At 45.4% G+C, this 20,221-nt stretch overlaps 1 protein-coding gene across 3 annotated transcripts in view; it reads left to right on the top strand.

Moving 5' to 3' along the window:
* LOC127002010 (hemicentin-1-like) overlaps window positions 1-20,221 on the top strand; it is a 251,350-nt gene that overhangs the window by 210,093 nt on the left and 21,036 nt on the right. For 2 of the 3 annotated variants that reach the window (XM_050867331.1, XM_050867332.1), the window contains exons 95-101: window positions 7,427-7,662; window positions 7,908-8,039; window positions 8,197-8,316; window positions 10,325-10,444; window positions 11,560-11,691; window positions 13,092-13,220; window positions 15,744-15,866. In XM_050867331.1, coding sequence (XP_050723288.1) covers window positions 7,427-7,662; window positions 7,908-8,039; window positions 8,197-8,316; window positions 10,325-10,444; window positions 11,560-11,691; window positions 13,092-13,220; window positions 15,744-15,866 — 992 coding nt within the window. The remainder of the gene's footprint in view (window positions 1-7,426; window positions 7,663-7,907; window positions 8,040-8,196; window positions 8,317-10,324; window positions 10,445-11,559; window positions 11,692-13,091; window positions 13,221-15,743; window positions 15,867-20,221) is intronic. The other variant, XM_050867330.1, reaches the window with a different exon arrangement.

Here is a 20,221-nt window from a genome sequence, read left to right as displayed (position 1 = left end):
ATTTTTTGGCTGAGCAAGTTAACCCTCTCGCGCACCGTAAGTTTCCAATAAGTTTCTGTTCCACTCATCATACATTTCTCAGGCCCGATCGGCCTTTTTTTGCTGCCGGGAGACTCTACATTCCCGGACGCATTTTACCCTCACAGATATATTGTACCCTAATAAATTTGTTATCGATGGCTTCATAAAAACTTGTACTAGAACATGCACAAATAAAAATAAAGGAAAAAATATATATAATCAATACAAACTTGTTTCAAGTCTCCGTATAGAGTATTGTAGACAGTAAATCCGAAGTACCAACTCTTCCCCACTCGCTAGCTTGAAATTTTGTGGGCCAACTTTTTACGTAGAATATATGTTTAGAAGCAGAATTTAGTGAGGATTCTTATTGTATCCTCAAATTTCTCATATGCCCATTAGTTCCCGAACTACGCCGAGAAAACTGTATTTTTTTCCTCTCCCGTCAGAGTAGGCTAACAAATAAAAATCGCTCTAAGCTCCTCATCTACGCTCCTTAGAAAGGTTGCCATATGTTACCATTAAGAAACTTATCCCAACAAATGACGCTCCCAAATTTGACGCACTTTCACCGAAAACTTAATATTTAATCAATTTTTAAAACTTTTATGATGCGTTTCGCGTCATCGTGCGCCAGGACCTTTTACCCTTTGACGACGCGAAACGCGTCATCATGCACGAGAGGGTTAAAAGGGAAAGGAAAAAGAAATATAGAGAATGCAAAATGAAATTAAAACAAGCAATAAAAGAAAGTAAGAAGAGAGTTGATGAAGACTTTGAAAAAGACTAAGTGAAAAATATAAAGGGAATAGGAAATCATATTGGAAAGAAATAAAAAACGAAACAAATGCAGAAAATATCTCCTCAAGTAAAATAAATGAAGTTATGGATGAGAATGGAAAGATGTTGAAAGACAGGGAAGCTGTGAAAGAGAGATGGAGAGAATATTTCAAAAACTTAATGAATTTTGAGGGTGGACGTCCAGCAGCTGTAACAGCAGCAGTTTTGAGTAGAGGTAGAGGAGGAGTATATAAAGAAAGAAGTATAACTTATGAAGAAGTAAATCAGGCAATAAAAAGATTAAAAAATGGAAAGGCAGCAGGAATTGATGGAATGACAGCAGAAATGTTGAAGTGTGGAGGAGATGTAGTTGTTAAATGGATGGTCAAGATACGTGAAGTAGCATGGGAGGTGGGGGTGGTGCCAGCAGACTGGACGAAAGCCATCATTGTCCCAGTTTACAAGGGGAAGGGCAGGAGAGGGGAATGTGGGAGCTATAGAGGTATAAGTCTCCTGAGTATACCCAGAAAGGTATATGGAAAAGTCATAATAGAGAGGGTGCAAAGAATTACAGAAGAGAAAATCAGTGAAGAACAAGGAGGCTCCAGGAAGGGAAGGGGACGTGTGGATCAGATATTTGCCTTCAGGATGGTAGGAGAAAAATATTAGCAAAAGGAAAGAAACTATACGCTGCCTTCATGGATTTGGAAAAAGCTTATGACAGAGTCAATAGGCACACCTAACATCAACAAATGTGGGGTACAAACTTGGCGGAGGGACTGTTTTTTGGGCGCCATCAACCCTTTCCTTGCGCGTGGGACGGGATACGACTATCCCCTCAGGCGCAGTCAGGCAGCCCAATGGGGGTTCTCTTTTAACTTCTGTATCTCAAAAACTATTCATCACAACTAAAAATCAAAAACACCACTGGAAAGAGGAGGTCCAGATCTATAGGAGTCGGTTATGTATTCTTCTCTTGGAAACGTACATGCACGTTCAGGGAGTGTTGAATGTTAACACTTACGTCGGTGCGTGCGGGATGATCAGCCATATTGAGGGAACTGCGGACATCTTTCCTTGAGATTCTGGCAAGGGAGTATTGCCAACTGCAATATTTACAACTATTTGGTCAAAGAATCAGTCAGGTGATTGGTGAAGCTATGCAAAAATGCCGCTATATTAGGCAAGAACATCCACCAGTTACTCGTCCGTAGATTTGCCGCGCTTGGCTGATATGATTTTCCACCAAATTTAATGAAGAACTCACTCAATTGGCAATCCTGTGTTGTGAGAATTAGTGTTGGAACACTCTCATACGCGGGAGATTTGAGTGCGGGTGGAGCTCGCGGCAAGCGTTTAATAATGAAAGGGTTAAAGGTAATGGGCTAAAGAGTAGCTTAGCCGGATATTTTGTTTTTATTTATTAATGATCCACGAGACATCCTAGAGTTAAATCAAAGTATGTGCTTATCTTTGTATTCATTCATACACACACTGGTAATATTTCTGTGGAGTCTGATTCACTTATATTAGAGTGAAATTCCATTGTGTCACTAGTAAAAATGAAACTAGTAATTTAAGTTTTGCCACCATGAAAATAGATAATTATGAATGCTCACGAAATCACAATAAGTGACATCACCTGCTTTGCGCAGTAAAAGTATGCTATTTTAGGTATCTGATACCCGCAATATGGCAGGCTGCTGCTGCCTCGGCCACAGATTATTGCCAGATTGTCATACTCAGCTGCTTATATTTCCCGACTTCCTGCCCTAAAACTGTCTTTTGGGCTCCAAAAACGAAACTAATTTATAGTTATCATTAAAAGAGTAAGATCCTGATGTTTTTTGGCAATAGTTAGGCGTCAAAAACCGTTAAATACTATGCTCTGAGGACGACAATCTGGCAACGGTAGCTATACGTATTTTCATATTATTGTTCTGTTGTTTATTGAATGTTGTGTTCAAGTAAAAGAATACTCAGAATTTTAGTTAGTTTTTGGTTATAAGGATTCTTTACGAAATACAAGTATAACATTACCTTTCTTTTACTTAGGAAACGTCCTAAATTCTGGATTGGCTATGGTGATGTTAGGTGTGCCTATTGGATTGCATTGTGAGATGTTTTAAAGATTTATGATGTGGGAGGAAAAGTGCTTAGTGCAATAAAGTCTTTCTTTGAGAATGTATCTGCATGTGTTAAAATTACTGGAGAAACAAGTGAACATTTTGAGATAAAAGTGGGCTTAAGGCAGGGGTGTCATGTCACCATGTTTTTTCAATATTCATATATATATATTTTTTTTACAACAAAGGAGACAGCTCAAGGGTACTCGCTGCTCCTACAAAAAAGAATCAAAAGAGGTGGCCGAAAGAGAGGTCGATTTCGGGAGGAGAGGTGTCCTGATACCCTTCTCTTGAAAGAGTTCAAGTCGTAGGCAGGAGGAAATACAGATGAAGGAAGATTGTTCCAGAGTTTACCAGCGTGAGGGATGAAAGAGTGAAGATGCTGGTTAACTCTTGCATAAGGGGTTTGGACAGTATAGGGATGAGCATGAGTAGAAAGTCATGTGCAGCGTGGCCGCGGGAGGGGGGGAGGCATGCAGTTAGCAAGTTCAGAAGAGCAGTCAGCGTGAAAATAGCGATAGAAGATAGAAAGAGAGGCAACATGGCGGCGGAATTTAAGAGGTAGAAAACTATCAGTAGGAGGAGGAAAGCTGATGAGACTCCACTCTGTCCAGAAGAGCTGTGTGAGTGGAGCCCCCCACACGTGAGATGCATACTCCATACGAGGGCGGACAAGGCCCCTGTATATGGATAGCAACTGCGCGAGGGAGAAGAACTGGCGGAGATGATACAGAAAGCCCAACCTCTAGGAAGCTGATTTAGCAAGAGAGGGGATGTGAAGTTTCCAGTTGAGATTTTGAGTTAAGGATAGACCGAGGATGTTTAGTGTTGAAGAAGTTGACAGCTGAGTGTTGTCGAAGAATAGGGGATAGGTGTTTGGAAGATTGTGTCAAGTTGATAGGTGGAGAAATTGAGTTTTTGAGGCATTGAAGGACACAAGGTTCCTTCTACCCCAATCGGAAATGATAGCAAGGTCTGAGGTTGAGCGTTCTGCAGCCACCAGTCTGGAGCTGTGTACTTCCTGTTGAGAGGGTCTTCTGTTGAAAGAAGTTGAATAATGCAGAGTGGAGTCGTCGGCGTATGAGTGGACAGGACAGTATGTTATGGAAAGAAAATCATTGATGAATAACAGGAAGAGAGTGGGTGATAGGACAGAGCCCTGTGGAACACCACTGTTGATAGGTTTAGGGGAAGAACAGTGACCATCTATCACCGCAGAGATAGAACGGCCGGAAAGGAAACTGGAGGTAAAGGAACAGAGAGAGGGATAGAATCCGAAAGAGGGCAGTTTAGAAAGCAAAGACTTGTGCCAGACTCTATCGAAGGCTTTTGATATGTCTAGCGCAACAGAGAAAGTTTCACCAAAACGGCTAAGAGAGGATGACCAAGAGTCAGTTAAGAGAGCAAGAAGATAGCCAGTAGAACGCCCCTTGCGGAACCCATACTGGCGATCAGATAGAAGATTAGAAGTGGAAAGGTGCTTTTGAATCTTCCGGTTGAGGATTGATTCAAAAGCTTTAGATAGACAGGAAAGTAAAGCTATAGGGCGGTAGTTTGAGGGATTGGAATGGTCACCCTTCTTAGGCACAGGCTGTACAAAGGCATACTTCCAGCAGGAAGGAAAGGTAGATGTTGATAGGCAGAGACGAAAGAGTTTGACCAGGCAGGGTGTCAGCACGGAAGCACAGTTTTTAAGGACAATAGGAGGCACTCCATCAGGTCCATAAGCCTTCTGAGAGTTGAGGCCAGAGAGGGCATAGTACACATCATTTGGAAGAATCTTAACAACAGGCATAAAGGAGTCAAAGGAGGGATGAGTAGGAGGAATATGCCCAGAATCGTCCGTTCTTACAGAAAGTTTGATCGAAGAGTTCAGCCTTAGAGATAGATGAGATGGCAGTGCTGCCGTCAGGGTTAAGGAGAGGAGGGAAAGAGGAAGAAGTGAAATTGGAGGAGATATTTTTGGCTAGGTGCCAGAAGTCACAGGAAGAATTAGAAAAAGCTAGGTGTTGACATTTTCTATTGATGAAAGAGGTTTTGGTAAGTCGGAGAATAGATTTGGAGAGAAATAAAGGGCAAAGTTGGGGAAGTTGGAGTGAAAATATTCGCCGAGGGAAGGAAGTGGGTACTGAATTCGATACTGTTTGCTGATGACGCAGTGCTCATTGCAGAAAATGAAAGTGACTTACAAAATTTGGTCAGTGTTTTTGATAGTGTCTGTAAAAGGAGAAAGCTGAAAGTAAATGTCAACAAAAGTAAAGTGATGGTTTGTGAGTGAAGTAGAAGTGAGGTTGTAGATTTTGTATGCCCATATAGAGTGGGAATTGAATGTGAAAAAGAATGCAAAATAATTTTGAATGGTGAAGAAATGGAGGAGGTCAGTGAGTTTAACCGCCATATTCTCAGTGAAGCTCTTCCCTCTTCGTCGAAGCGTCGCTTAGAGAGTGTGTTTCCATTGAAGGGTATGCCCAGTCCCTAAATCTTTTCCCCCTTCGAAACAATCTTTCCGTGTAGTGTTGGTACTACTGCATATCAAACAAACGTTGAAAACGGAAACCTTAATGCAATTTAGGTCATTTCTATAATGGATTATATAGTGTGACTAATATATATGTAAACAGTACTTGATACAGTGACATACATTATATATAGCAGAAATTTTACATTGATGCATTTAATTGGTTGGTACCCGTGGCTATGTTTGCTTCGCTTTCATCTCATCTCGTTACCTGTGGGCGGAGCTTAGGAGGCCTCGTTAGAATAAACTGCTTTTATTTTCTTTATTTTCCTCCTGTTCCATGAGACATCTCTTTCTCCCTTCGTTATTTCTCACTTGTAAATATATTTTAACTAGCTTTAGAGCTCCTATCAGTGGGTGGAAAATGGTAGCATCTATATTGCTGAGCTTTGCTAAGCTCCACCCACAGGTGACGTCACGAGTTTGGAGATTGGCTGTGGTAAGCCCAGCACGGAGTACCACACAGCACCACATATTCATACAGACTTGTGAAGCAAGCGCCCGGAGGCCAAAGCCTGTTAGTCCGTCACTTTAAAATTCATCCCAGCAATCTTAATTCATGCTTATGGTTCGAAGTGCCCGCCCTACGAACGCTCAAAAAAGAGATCTGTTGTGAATAGTTGAGACTAAAGGGCGGGGTGTGCTGGTTGAGAGGTGTGTTCCAGTGTTGGCTTAAATTGTCATAGGAACCGTGAAGTCTTGAATAAACAGAAAAATATTGTTTCTCGCATTGTATGACTTTTTACATGAGGCCTATAAAATTTAAATTGTTCTTATACCCAATTAATAATACTACAGCATGGAAAAATGTTGTAATAAAGCATTAAATGTGCGAAGATATTAGCGAAGAGCGGGCCTTCACCTCCTCTTCATCAAGAGAGGAAATTAGTTCATTTTTTTCCCGCTCGCCGCTTCACACGCTGCATCAAAGACACTCCTCGTCACTGAGAATACCGTTTGGTCCACGAAGCCTTGTTTCCTCGCGTGAAGGGGGAAGAGATAGTTTGAGAATTCCACCGTAAGTACCTTGGATCAGTTATGTGTAAGCATGGTGGTACGGAGGGAGAGATAAGAGAAAGGGCATTGCTGGGAAGAAGGATGGTAGGGTCTTTGGGACGAATCATGAATGGCAGAAGTTTGAGCATGGAGGTAAAGAGGGATTTGAGAAATACAATAATAGTACCAACCTCATATGCAAGTGAAACGTGGGCCTGGAATGAAAGTCAGAGGTCTAGAGTGAAGCCAGTGGAAATAAGTTATTTGAGGAGTGCTTGTGGTGTGAGTAGAATGGATGGAATGAGTAATGAAAGTGTGTACGAGCTTTTTGGAATGTGTCACGGGGGTGAAGGGAAGAAGTGTGGAATGGTGGAAGAAGTGAAGCGACAGACTTTAAAGTGGTTTGGCCACATGGAGCGAATGGAGGAGAGTAAGATGACCAGAAGGGTGTATGTGAGTGAGATAGAGGGAGGGAATGCTAGAGGACGACCTCCAGTGAAATGGATGAATAGGGTGCAAGAGTACGTTAGGGAGAGGGGGGAAAGATCTTTGAGAAACTTTGAGCAGGCAAGGAGGGAGTGTCTGGATAGAGAAAGATGGAAACTCTTCTGCCGTGGCCATCCCCTGGTGGGAGCTCCTAGGAGCAATGAAATGAAATGATGATGATGATTGTGGTGTGACACACATCATTCATTTACGAGACATGGGGGTGTAAAATACATCAACTAATCTGTGCTAAAGAGTGAGCTTTGGCATTACGTTCGTGTGGCTGGATGATCAGCAGTCACTTTTAGGATTCATTGTTATGTTTATGCGTGGGCATGGAGTTCCCCTCAAGTGACTGAGGGTTTCCCTGAGGCCTGCCATGGCTTACACAACTAGTGAGTTTGGAAGCAGCACTGGTGAATAATATTTTCAATGAGTGTCTTGTTCAGTAATATGAGTGTTGAAACATGTGTTCATGATTTCTTCTTGACTCCTGCAGTAACAGCAAGTCTGAGCTGAGCATGCTTGCCTCCGCCTCCATCACCCCGGGCACGCCCAGCCAGGCCTGCCCCTCCGGCTTCACCCTGGACCCGGCCGGACCCTTCTGCCAGGACAACAACGAGTGCGGCAGCTCCAGCAGCCGCTGCTCCCATGGCTGCACCAACACAGTAGGAAGCTACGCATGCACCTGCACCCCTGGCTACACCCTGGGCCCGGACGGCTACACATGCCAAGGTGCACCAACCTTCGTGTTGGGGGGACAGCACCTCCTTGGGCTGTAATGTCCCAGCATATTTTCATCAGCTGAGAGTCTGGCACATAGTACTAAAGACACTCACAGTGTGCAGGGCCAGTGTACATAACCTTGTGTAGTGGATGTTCTGTGATGGGACACTTCCTTTAAGATCACATTAGTCTATTTGTTTTGTCTATCAGAGAGCATTACCCGTGGAGTTGTGGCAAGACCTTACCTTCCACAGACATGGATGAATGCTCAATGGCCGGGGTGTGTGGGCCTCAGGAGGTGTGCAGGAACACGCCTGGCTCCTACACCTGCACCTACGAGTGTGGCGGCGGCCTCAGGAGGACCTCCTCAGGGACCTCTTGTGAGGGTGAGCTGACAAGAGTTTTGCCTGGAAATACAGAGCTTTTATTTCCTTTCAGTGCCTAACCATCTTTGTGATGAGATGAGTTTTACTTTCAAATGATGCACTTTGTAAATATGTCTGACAGCCTTTTTGATGGGTCTGTTTGGCCGGTGTTTGCCAGACATCAACGAGTGTGTGGAGCAGCCCGGCGTGTGCGACCAGACGTGCCTCAACCTGATTGGCGGCTACAGGTGTGACTGTCGCCGAGGCTTCCGGCTCATTGGTCAGAGTCGCTGTGTTGGTGGGTAGCCCAATAGATCACTTGAACACTTGCATTGTCTTCCTGACACCTTTCAACAATGACCATCCACTCACACACCACTCTGCAAAGAACATTTTCTCCCATCATGCAAGACCAGGATGTATAGAGGTCTTGCAGTGACGTCAAGAAATAGCGTCGTCTGCACCTTGTGTGTCGTCTGAAAACCCGCTGGTGGTCCCCTCCCCAGCAGAGCGAGCAGGCGCACCACGTGTGCCCCATCCCTAAGAGCCGCTTTCACAGTCGTTTTGTTTGTTTTGATTGTTACCAATGGCGATGATTGCCGCTTCAGAATTTCCACTTAAAACTGGCCGATGGGGTAGTGGCGGCTGCGGGGTTAGCCTAGCCCCGCACCTTGCCACACACTCTCAACACCTCTCGCTTCCTCTGCAGCCGCCACTACCCCATAGGCCAGTTTCACGTGGAAAACTATAGCATCGTTCGCCGCCATTGGTAACGATCAAAACAAACAAAACGACTGTGAAAGCAGCCCTAAGTCACTACCCTCGGGCAAATGGCAGGACCTTCAGCATCATTTGTGTTAAGTGATTACACGAGATCACTTGAGAATGCTGCGAAGCTAAGATACATAAAAAAATCAGTGCTTTTGGAGGAGGAGACTGGTAGACTGGCTGTCTAGCTGGCTAGCTGGCTGGCTGTCTGGTTGACCGGTGGGTTGACTGGTTGCCTGGTGGGTTGATTGGCTGGCTGATTGATAAACTGACTGACTGTCTAACTGGCTGACTGGATGGCTGACTGGTTGACTGGATGACTGACTGACTGTCTGATTGGTTGGCTGGCTGGCTGGTTGACTGGCTGATTGGTTGGTTGGCTGACTGTCTGGTTGGTCGGTTGACTGGCTGTTCCTCTGCCTAGCCGATCTCCTGTTGCTGACCAGTGATGCCCAGGTAGGCCTAGGTAGGTGGCACAGGCAGGCAAACAGGTGAGGGCAAGTGACGACAGGTGAGGGCAGGTGAGGGCAAGTCACCTTACACTACTCACTCTTGGTCACTTCCCTGTGTACACTTATATACTCCACCCAGCACTGAGCTCTGTCCCTCTTTGCACTTTGCCTCCACTGAATTTCCTTTCCTATTTTCTTCCCCTGCTTGAGTGCCGCCATGCGTGTATACCTCCGCCAGCTCGTTTACCTCCGTCAGCTCATGTAAATCCCGTTCCAGAGTAATCCCCCGCCACACAATAAGCTAGGGGACCCGGGGCAATGCCTAAATGAGTGTTACCTCATGTAATAATCTGATCAGTCTTGCCTGTAATATTTATCTCTGACAAAATGAGCACTGCGCTGAGTCCAGATGAAGCAGACGGCCGCCAGTTTTCCCTCCTCACAGCTGCTATCCACTTCCCCCACTCTTCTGGATTCGCTGGAAATCTGTAAAATGACACAGCATCTCTCCCGTGTCGGTTAAAACATCCAACCGCACAGCATACGTATCGCATGACGAACACACAGAGCACTTGTGCAGCCGCCACCAAGGTTTGCTTTGACAACCACCACTGACCACCAAGATGGCCGTGCAGGCCCGCGCTACCCCCGCACCCCCACTAATGACGTCAGCTGCAAAACCTCTATACAAAGGGAATCTTCACCTCCTTCATTTTGCACCTTGGGATTAAGTACTACTCAGGATCTTGGAGTAGTTGTCCAAAGCCCTCCCAACACTTCTTGGCTCTTTCAACTTCTCTAAATCAATCAGTCCAGCTCAGTGTGAAGCTTGGTGCACCACTAATGTGTCTTACCAAACCTTTCCTTTTTTGTGACCTACATTCTCAAAGTCACTTTCCTCACCATAACTTTTTCTTTGTGTTTGAGATCCTGCTGTTTTCCCTTGTCACAAAAATGTTTCCCCCAGATTCACTGACAGGGCAAGCTGTACTCTGTACAGTATAAACCTCCTTCCTGTTTTCAGGGTTTAGCTTTATGCTGCACAACTTTCTGTTGATCTGCCACACGACTTGCATATTCTCACAGACATTGATGAGTGTTCAAAGTTCCGGTCGCCGTGCAGCCACGGGTGTGAAAACACCGCAGGGTCCTTCAGATGTACCTGTCCCGAGGGCTACTTTGGCTTGCCAAATGGTCGTTGTAAAGGTTGGTCTTAAAATTCTTGTACTTTGGGGAAGACACTTCATGGATTTCTTTTATTTGATAAGTAATGAAAGCCTCTGCCTTTCACCTGGTCTTGTCCTTCCTTTAGTTAACCCTTTCACGCACCACAACGCGATTTGCGGCAAAACGGAATCGTTTACATCAGCTTTTGACTTGAATCGCGTCTAAAATTTTTAAAAATTCGCCCAAAATAAAGTATCTTTCAGAATCGCATCAAAGATCCAAGCTAGACCCTTAAAATAAACTAATTGTCAATTCTCTCGTGCCGTTGGATGTGAAGTGATAATTGCCCGTGGTTTAGTTGCCTCTCAGCAGGCAGCCTGTGAGCACAACTGTTGTCCTTTTAAATTGTATTTTTTAGAGTCGGTGAACTTCGCTATTTATTTGCATTTCTGGATATTTTTTTCTTTCATAAGGCAGAACAATCTCTTCCAAAACCAACGATATATAATAATGCTAGGAAAAAAGAATACTCGTGGGTGAAATCGATAAAATTTTTGCCGCACGGTCAGGCCATTCCGCAAGGCCCCCGAGGGAACCCCAGACAGATGTCACAGTGGAAAGAGAAAGAGGAAAGTGGAAAGTTGAAAGAGAAAGAGGCATTATTATTAAACTTTTAGTGCGTGAAAGGGTTAATAATACACTGATTAGTGAGTCATTATGTCTAATAATAAATTCCACGCCATCCCTTCATGGCAGAAACACACAGAGTCGCAGATAAGACAGACCTTGAGCGACAGTCTATAAACGGTAATGAACAACACAGAGTTTTAATATAAAAAATGACTTGTTAATGTGTTTCCTTGCATGATGTGGTGATTTCTCTCCTCATTATGTGGACAGATTTTTGGACATGGTATGTGTAAGCTTCCAAAAGGCCTTTGATATTAGTAGCACACCTAAACTATGATAGTGAACCAGTCACCTGGAGCACTGGACAAGGCACACACCAGGGCTGCTGCAGCGGACAGACAGCTGGCTTTTTGTCTTTAAATGAAAATAATTTTTCATTATTTTTTCCTTAGGTTAGTGACTTTGCAGAAATGTTGCACTTCATATATTCATGCAAAAGTAATTATCTTTGAGTGTCTGTGCAGACATTGATGAGTGCAAGATGTACCAGCACGAGTGCCTGCCCGGGCAGGAGTGCCGGAACACCGAGGGCTCCTACACCTGCCAGACCACCTGCCCGCCTGGCCTCAGACAAGCCAACAACATCACCTGCACTGGTGAGGACACAACCTTCCTGGAGGACTTGCCTCCACAACTCTCTCACTTCAAATAGAAAGCAGAGGTGAATCCTTTGCCTCAAATAGAGAATAGGAAGTCAAAAGTTAAAACAGTTCTAAGGAATTTTGTGTTTTAGTTGGCAGAATGTGTCAGATTTTCCCGGACACACGGCAGCATGCTGCTTTCACCACAAGATTACAGAAAATGGTCCAGCATTTTGTAGGTACAAGGCCCAAGTCCAGGACAACTGTGTCAGTGCTGAGGACCAGGGTCCAGGCTGACTGTGTTGGGGCAGTGTTTAGAGAGGTGGAGTTGGGGGCATTCACTATGGTTGAGAATGGCATTGGTGTTTATCTCTGCTACACTGGCCCATGAATCTGTGGCAGGTGAGAACCCATCACCCCAGGAGACAGGGCCAATGTGTCATCCAGGTTACCACGGTTACCTTCCACAGGTTTCCCCAGGCACACATTTATCAACCATCTCGAAAAAGAGAGGATGAACATCTGGTGGGCTGCCCAGGCTGAGAGTCAGACCCAGGCCCAAAGACTGATAGCTAGGCATGCAAACCACTGCACCACGGAGGTACAGAAAGGAAGACCATTAACCTTCTCGCGCACGATGACGCGTTTCGCGTCATCAAAGGTAAAAGGTCCTGGCGCACGACGATGCGAAACGCGTCATAAAAGTTAAAAAATTGATTAAAAATTATGTTTTCGGTGGAAGTGCGTCAAATTTGGGGTGTCATTTGTTAGGATAAGTTTCTTAATGGTAACATATGGCAACCTTTCTAAGGAGCGTAAATGAGGAGCGTGGAGTGATTTTTAGTTGTTAGCCTACTCTGACGGGAGAGGAAAAAATACAGTTTTCTTGGTGTAACTCAGGAACTAATAGGCGTATGAAGATTTTGAGGATACCATAAGAATCCTTCGTAAATTCCGCTTCGAAACATATATTCGGCTAAAAAAGTTGGCCCACAAAATTTCGAGATGGCAAGTGGGGAAGAGTTGGTACTTAGGATTTATTGTCTACAATACTCTATACGGAGACTTGAAACGAGTTTCTATTGTTTATATATATTTTTTCCTCTATTTTTATTTGCGCATGTTCTAGTATAAGTCTTTATGAAGCCATTGATACCAAATTTATTGGGGTACGATATATCTGTAAGGGTAAAATACGTACTGGAATATAGTTTCGCGGCGGCCAAAAAAAGGCTGGTCGGGCCTGAGAGATGCATGGTGAGTGGAAGAGAAACTTACTGGAAACTTACTGTGCACAAGAGGGTTGAATATTAGTAAACAGTGCTGCCTTGCTACAGTCATTGTGTAGCTAACAGAGCTTCCATGTTAGTGTGTCTTTCTGCAGTAAACATCCAATATATCCTTATTCCCTGCAGATATTGATGAGTGTGAGGAGGAAGTGTCAAGCTGCCACTACACCCAGGTCTGCACCAACACCTGGGGCTCCTACCTGTGTTCCTGCGCCCAAGGCTTCAGGTCAGCCGGCCCCGGCCAGCCTTGTCTAGGTGTGTCTGGTTTGTGCCCTAATTGTTGTGGAGACGGCTGTTCTGTGTGTGAAGGGAGGCCATCACTCGGCCTGTCTGTTCCTCTGGCCGGAGCAGACGGAATGCAACACTTCTCTGCTTCACCAACAGCAGTGAGGCAGGGAAGGAAGCACCATTCACCTTGCTCTGTTTGCCAAAATAAAGCCTTTGTAGGGAAAGCCAGCTGATGCAAAGGTGAGTAATGTCACCTACAATATATAATCCACACCAATCTTAACCCCTTCAACACGAGGACGCGTATACTGCTTCCTTACGTGCCCCGTGCCATATCCGAGGACGCGTATACTGTGTCCTTGCGTGCCCCATGACATATCCAAGGACGCGTATACTGTGTCCCTGCTTGCCCCATGCCATATCCAAGGACGCATATACAGGTAACTCTCGATTTACGCGAGTTTGGTTTACGCATTTTTGAAATAACGCAGGGTCCAAAATCCAAATAAATGTTTAATTTACACGTTTTTTTTCACTTATATGCAATATATTATGGAGTTGCCACCAGATGTCTCATGCAACTGGACTCACACGGCGCCCACCACCACACAGCTGAGCTCAGTTCTTCCCGCGCGCCACTTGAACAACAATACAGTACCCACGCTGCCATGCTACTCAACAATAGAGGTGGGCAGGTACTGGTACCAGTACTGGTACTAACGGTACCAGCTGTACAGTACGGTACTGGTACCAAACTGCTCGGTACCGGTACCAATACTAGCCAGTCGCTAATGGTGTCCCTCATTTCTTCCTCACACGAGTGAGGCTGAGACTGAGTGCCTGAGTGGATATCTCGGTGATATGAATATTCTCTCTCTCTCTCTCCACTGAATGAAGTGAATATTTATTTTTCGATAGAAACCTACCTCTTGTTTGATTTACATTGTTTTTGATTTACACGACCTCTTCAAGGACACTATACTCGCGTAAATCAAGTTACCTTTTCTGCGTCCTTGCGTGCCCCGTGCCATATCCAAGGACGCGTATACTGCATCTTGGCTCCCTTTAGCCAGCATACGAGTTATTGTATGATTGTTTTTAGGATGTAGGTCGGATATGATACAGTGTCTTATTTGACTCAATGTTATTATTGTGTAATAACGTAAGTGTGTCTTGCGTGCATTTGTACTTGACAGTAACAATCAATTCTAATAGAAAATAACAAAAATAATAAGAAAGAAATTATATATGTGTATGTGTGTGGAGTTCCTCTTCCCTTGAGTTCCTAAGTGGCCGGCTATATAGTGCATTGTCTCACCACCACCTTGGCTCTGGGATGCGGCTCGCGCGGGAGCTCCGGCCTCCCCCTCACATCCATCCTGCTGTCTCTGTTCTCTCTTCCTTCCTTCTACCTCCTCCCTGCAGTGTGTGTGTGTGTGTGTGTGAGAGAGAGAGAGAGAGAGAGAGAGAGAGAGAGAGAGAGAGAGAGAGAGAGAGAGAGAGAGATGCCGCTCTCTCCCTCTCTCCCTTCGTATCAGTGAGGTGTTAATCTTTTGACCCCTCTCTCTCTCTCTCTCTCTCTCTCTCCCTCTCTCTCTCTCTCTCTCTCACACACACACACACACACACACACACACACACACATGGCCTTTCAGCCATATGCTCTGTAATATCTGTGCGGTGTATTGCCGGTGAATCAGTGGGATATTTTCCATGATCTTACTTACGTCTGTGTCCTTCCCTTCCCTTTCCTCCATTTTTCTCCACAAATCTATTTCTTTATGACAACTAACATAAGGAAATAAGATTTAGCAGACACACATCATCTACGCATAATGCAAATTTCTCTGTATATTTATGCTTGCATCTCAAAATTATCAATTAATTTATGTTTCTTTATGTGCACCATTTAATTTTGCATATTTTTATATATAATACATGTTGATTATATTGAGTTTATGGCTTAAAACTTGTTATATTCAGTAGCGACATTTGAAATTTGGCGCCTGCAGCCAGCCTGGATATGGGGCGGGGCACTGTTTTCGCCTGGCCGTAGTGAAGGGGTTAACCAGGCATGTGATACAATGATGGCAAGGAGAAACTGGAGTTGCCAGGTTTTCCCTACAGTGGCTTCATTTAGCAAAAAACATGAGGTGAGCAATGCTTTCTTCCCTACTAAATTTTCAGAAATGATGTGAATTCTCTGAGCTAAGCACTGTGGCACTCTGTTGCACAGCTCTTTTAGAGAAGACAAGGCCAGGTGTTTCCTTCCCCTGTGCTCCAGCCAGAGGAACAGACAGGCCCAGCACTGACCCCCACTAACACTGTGTTTTGTTAAGTCCCCCATTCAGTTCTGGACCCTGTGTGACAGCCATAATGCCTCAAGCCACACCTCCACAAGATGCTTGATGGAGCCTGTTCCCAGCACAATCTCCTATTTGTTGTAGTGACACTCGTGGCCTTGTGGTTTTAGAAGGTTCATATACAGCAGGAGAATGATATCACCCTTCCTTTCCGTGCCACGGCCTTGGTGACCGACGGCGGGGACAGACGTGAACGAGTGCCTGGCCTCCCCACCGCCCTGCAGCTACCAGTGCCACAACCTGCGAGGGACCTACCAGTGTGTGTGTCCCCCGGGCCAGCAGAGACTGCCAGATGGGAAGTCATGCGTTGGTGAGCACCTTGCCCTCCTGATTGGCTCTGCAAGATAGATACACTTTTAATTTGCAATGCATTCATCAAAAAACCTTGCTTTCTCTAACTCTTCCCGTGACTTCTGGCATCTAGCCAAAAACATTTCTTCCAACTTCACTTCTTCATCTTTCCCTCCACTCCTCAGTCCTGACGGCAACACTGCCGTCTCATCTATCTCTAAGGCTGAACTCTTCTCTCAAACTTTTTCTAAAAACTCCACTCTGGACGATTCTGGGCATATTCCTCCTACTCATCCCCCCTCTGACTCCTTTATGCCTGTTTTAAAGATTCTTCAAAATGATGTTTTCTATGCCCTCTCTGGCCTCAATCCTCAGAAGGCTTATGGACCTGATGGAGTGCCTCCTATTGTCCTTAAAAACTGTGCCTCCGTGCTGTCACCCTGCCTGGTCAAACTCTTTCGCCTCTGCCTGTCAACATCTACCTTTCCTTCTTGTTGGAAGTATGCCTTCATACAGCCTGTGCCTAAGAAGGGTGACCGCTCCAATCCCACAAACTACTGTCCTATAGCTTTACTTTCTTGTCTATCTAAAGCTTTTGAATCAATCCTTAACCGGAAGATTCAAAAGCACCTTTCCACTTCTGACCTTCTATCTGATCGCCAGTATGGGTTCCGCAAGGGGCATTCTACTGGTGATCTAGCCTTCTTAACTGACTCTTGGTCATCCTCTCTTAGCCGTTTCGGTGAAACCTTTGCTATTGCGCTGGACATATCAAAAGCTTTTGATAGGGTCTGGCACAAATCTTTGCTTTCCAAACTACCCTCCTACGGTTTCTATCCTTCTCTCTGTACCTTTATCTCCAGTTTCCTTTCTGACCGTTCTATTTCTGCCGTGGTAGACGGTCACTGTTCTTCCCTTAAATCTATCAACAGTGGTGTCCCACAGGGTTCTGTCCTATCTCCCACTCTTTTTCTGTTGTTCATTGATGATCTTTCCAAAACGAACTGTCCTATCCATTCCTATGCCGATGATTCCACTCTGCATTACTCAACTTCTTTTAATAGAAGACCCACCCTACAGGAACTTAACAACTCAAGGCTGGAGGCTGCAGAACGCTTAGCCTCAGACCTTACTATTATTTCCGATTGGGGCAAGAAGAACCTGGTGTCCTTCAACGCCTCAAAAACACAGTTTCTCCACCTATCCACTCGACACAATCTTCCAAACAACTATCCCCTATTCTTTGACAACACCCAGCTATCACCTTCCTCAACACTAAACATCCTCGGTCTATCCTTAACTCAAAATCTCAACTGGAAACTTCATATCTCATCTCTTACTAAATCAGCTTCCTCGAGGCTCGGCGTTCTGTACCGTCTCCGCCAGTTCTTCTCCCCTGCACAGTTGCTGTCCATATACAGGGGCCTTGTCCGCCCTCGTATGGAGTATGTATCTCATGTGTGGGGGGGCTCCACTCACACAGCTCTTCTGGACAGAGTGGAGGCTAAGACTCTTTGTCTCATCAGCTCTCCTCCTCATACTGATAGTCTTCTATCTCTTAAATTCCGCCGCAATGTTGCCTCTTTTTCTATCTTCTATCGATATTTCCACGCTGACTGCTCTTCTGAACTTGCTAACTGCATGCCTCCCCCCCTCCCGCGGCCCCGCTGCACACGACTTTCTACTCATGCTCATCCCTATACTGTCCAAACCCCTTATGCAAGAGTTAACCAGCATCTTCACTCTTTCATCCCTCACGCTGGTAAACTCTGGAACAATCTTCCTTCATCTGTATTTCCTCCTGCCTACGACTTGAACTCTTTCAAGAGGAAGGTATCAGGACATCTCTCCTCCCGTATTTGATCTTGCTTTCGGCCACCTCTTTTGTTTCTTTTTTAGGAGCAGCGAGTAGCGGGCTTTTTTTTTTAATATTGTTTTCTTTTTTTGTGTGCCCTTGAGCTGCCTCCTTTGTTGTAAAAAAAAAAAAAAAAAATCACTTAAGCCTTTATATCGTCACCCTCATAAAATAATCCCCTAAGTCATTTTTCATAGATTTCCAGGTTTTTGTCTACGTCAATTTTTCAACATGTGACGGTCATTTTTTTGTATATTTGCCTTGGTCATTCGGGGTTTGAGTGTTCTAGAATTGGCCTTTTCATTCCTGCCTAAATCTTAAAACAAATGTGATAATGAGATTTCTTTTATAATTTCCTGAAAAGTAGAAAAAAATTACTTAGACGCTTTGTTTACGAAGGTGACGATATACTACTGGAGCTATCAGAACGTTTACCGAAGAAACATTGATAAAGTCAGCAATACATTTGTAAGCCTACCAGGGCCCGGATCCACAAAGGCTTAGTTCGTAGTTTTGGGCCCTTAGTGCGTAGTTTTGAGAACATCGAGATTCACAAAGCTAACTACCAACTAATCGATGACGTCACGGGTTACCGCGCAGATCTACAAACGTTTACCGTGCTCTGTGTGACGTTAAATTTGTTGTTAAATAACTACTGCCTCGGAGCTGACGGTAACGCTAACAGTATTATCAGATTTACGTATAAATGCTTATAAATCGCATTTTTCAACTTGAAATATAACTTTGTGAGTAGAGGAGGCCCATTTCTTTATAAAATGATGAGATATGCACCCTTTGAGAGGTATATAAGTGTGGGCGGTATGGCAACACCCGGCCGGGGGATTGCCAGACCTCCCTCCTCTGCCTGCTGTGGAGGATGGCTTGGCGACGAGGAAAAGTTGCCGAACTCTATGTAATTTCTGATTTACTAGGGAGAATTTTGCATTTTTCTTCTATATGTAGATACAGAAAGCGTTCATTTACCCGTACATGTCAACAGAACGATCTTACAATATATAATAGCGAAGAAATCCGAGGCATATAGATGCCCAGACTCAATTCTGCCCGAGGCTTAATTTTGTCGATGACAGGGGCCTATATTTTTCCTTCCCCTGTCATTATTAATGAATCTCAGGTGTCGCAACTTGGTGTGAACATGCCCTAAGTATTCACCTGTGGAAATATATTGATGTACAGTCATCCCCCGCCGTTCGCGGGTATTTCGTTCGGACTTGGTAGCGATCTTGAAACCCATGAACGGGGACTATTACCCTATGGGAAAATATGCATTTGGGAAGTCACCTCTGACACGTCATATAAAACATGTTTTTTTCGTTCTTTTTAATGACTGAAATGAGACAAGACCTTGTTAGACAACAATATGTAATCAACACTCACCCTGGGGTCAAAATTTAGTCGCACAGAAGACCCAAAAGTAGCCCAATTTGCGATAAGTAGCCCAATCTGGCAACACTGCAGTGTGGCGGCGCGTGAATTTTTTTTTTTTTAGGATAATGTTGCTATGAGAAAATCTCGACCAATAGCAGTCGTCCCTGAGTGAGCTGCTGGCCAATAGGAAAGCATGACGTCACAGTCTAACCGTGGCGTCACTCAGGGCAACCTAACGTCCATTGCCCGCCTCCCTCCTCTCTGCCTCCTCCTCCCTCCTCTCTGCCTTCCTCCTCCTCTCTCCTTCCCCCCTCTCTGCCTCCTCCCTCCTCTCTGCCTCCTCCCTCCCTCCTCTCTGCCTTCCTCCTCCTCTCTCCCTTCCCCCTCCTCTCTGCCTCCCTCCTCCCTCCTCTCTGCCTTCCTCCTCCTCTCCCCTTCCCCTCCTCTCTGCCTCCCTCCCTCCCTCCTTTCTGCCTTCCTCCTCCTCTCTCCCTTCCCCCTCCTCTCTGCCTCCCTCCTCCCTCCTCTCTGCCTCCCTCCTCCCTCCTCTGCCTTCCTCCTCTCTCCCTTCCCCCTCCTCTCTGCCTCCCTCCCTCCCTCCTCTCTGCCTTCCTCCTCCTCTCCCTTCCCCTCCTCTCTGCCTCCCTCCCTCCCTCCTTTCTGCCTTCCTCCGTCTCCCTTCCCCCCTCCTCTCTGCCTCCCTCCCTCCCTCCCTCTTGCCTCCCTCCCTCCCTCCTCTTTGCCTCCCTCCCTCCCTCCTCTCTGCCTTCCTCCTCTCTCCCTTCCCCCTCCTCTCTGCCTCCCTCCCTCCCTCCTCTCTGCCTCCCTCCTCTCTCCCTTCCCCCCTCCTCTTTGCCTCCCTCCCTCCTCTCTGCCTTCCTATTTAGCGTCAATGCATCCGTGTATACGCGAAACTGGGGCCGCGTATAAGCGGGGGGGGATCACAATTAGTTGACCGCTAATACGCGAAACCGCGATGGGTGAGACCGCGAACGGTGGGGGGTGACTGTATATGTGAATGGTATCCTATTTTCTGAGAAAAATGAATGTGCGATCATGGGTGTCGGAGTGCTGCTCTGAAGGATGGCTTGGCGACGAGGAAAAGCTGCCGAACTTTATGTACTTTCTTA

Source organism: Eriocheir sinensis, chromosome 22, assembly GCF_024679095.1.
Source record: "Eriocheir sinensis breed Jianghai 21 chromosome 22, ASM2467909v1, whole genome shotgun sequence".
Lineage (NCBI taxonomy): Eukaryota > Metazoa > Arthropoda > Malacostraca > Decapoda > Varunidae > Eriocheir > Eriocheir sinensis.
The sequence above is the reverse complement of the archived record's forward strand: the minus strand, read 5'-3'. Positions and strand labels throughout refer to the sequence as shown.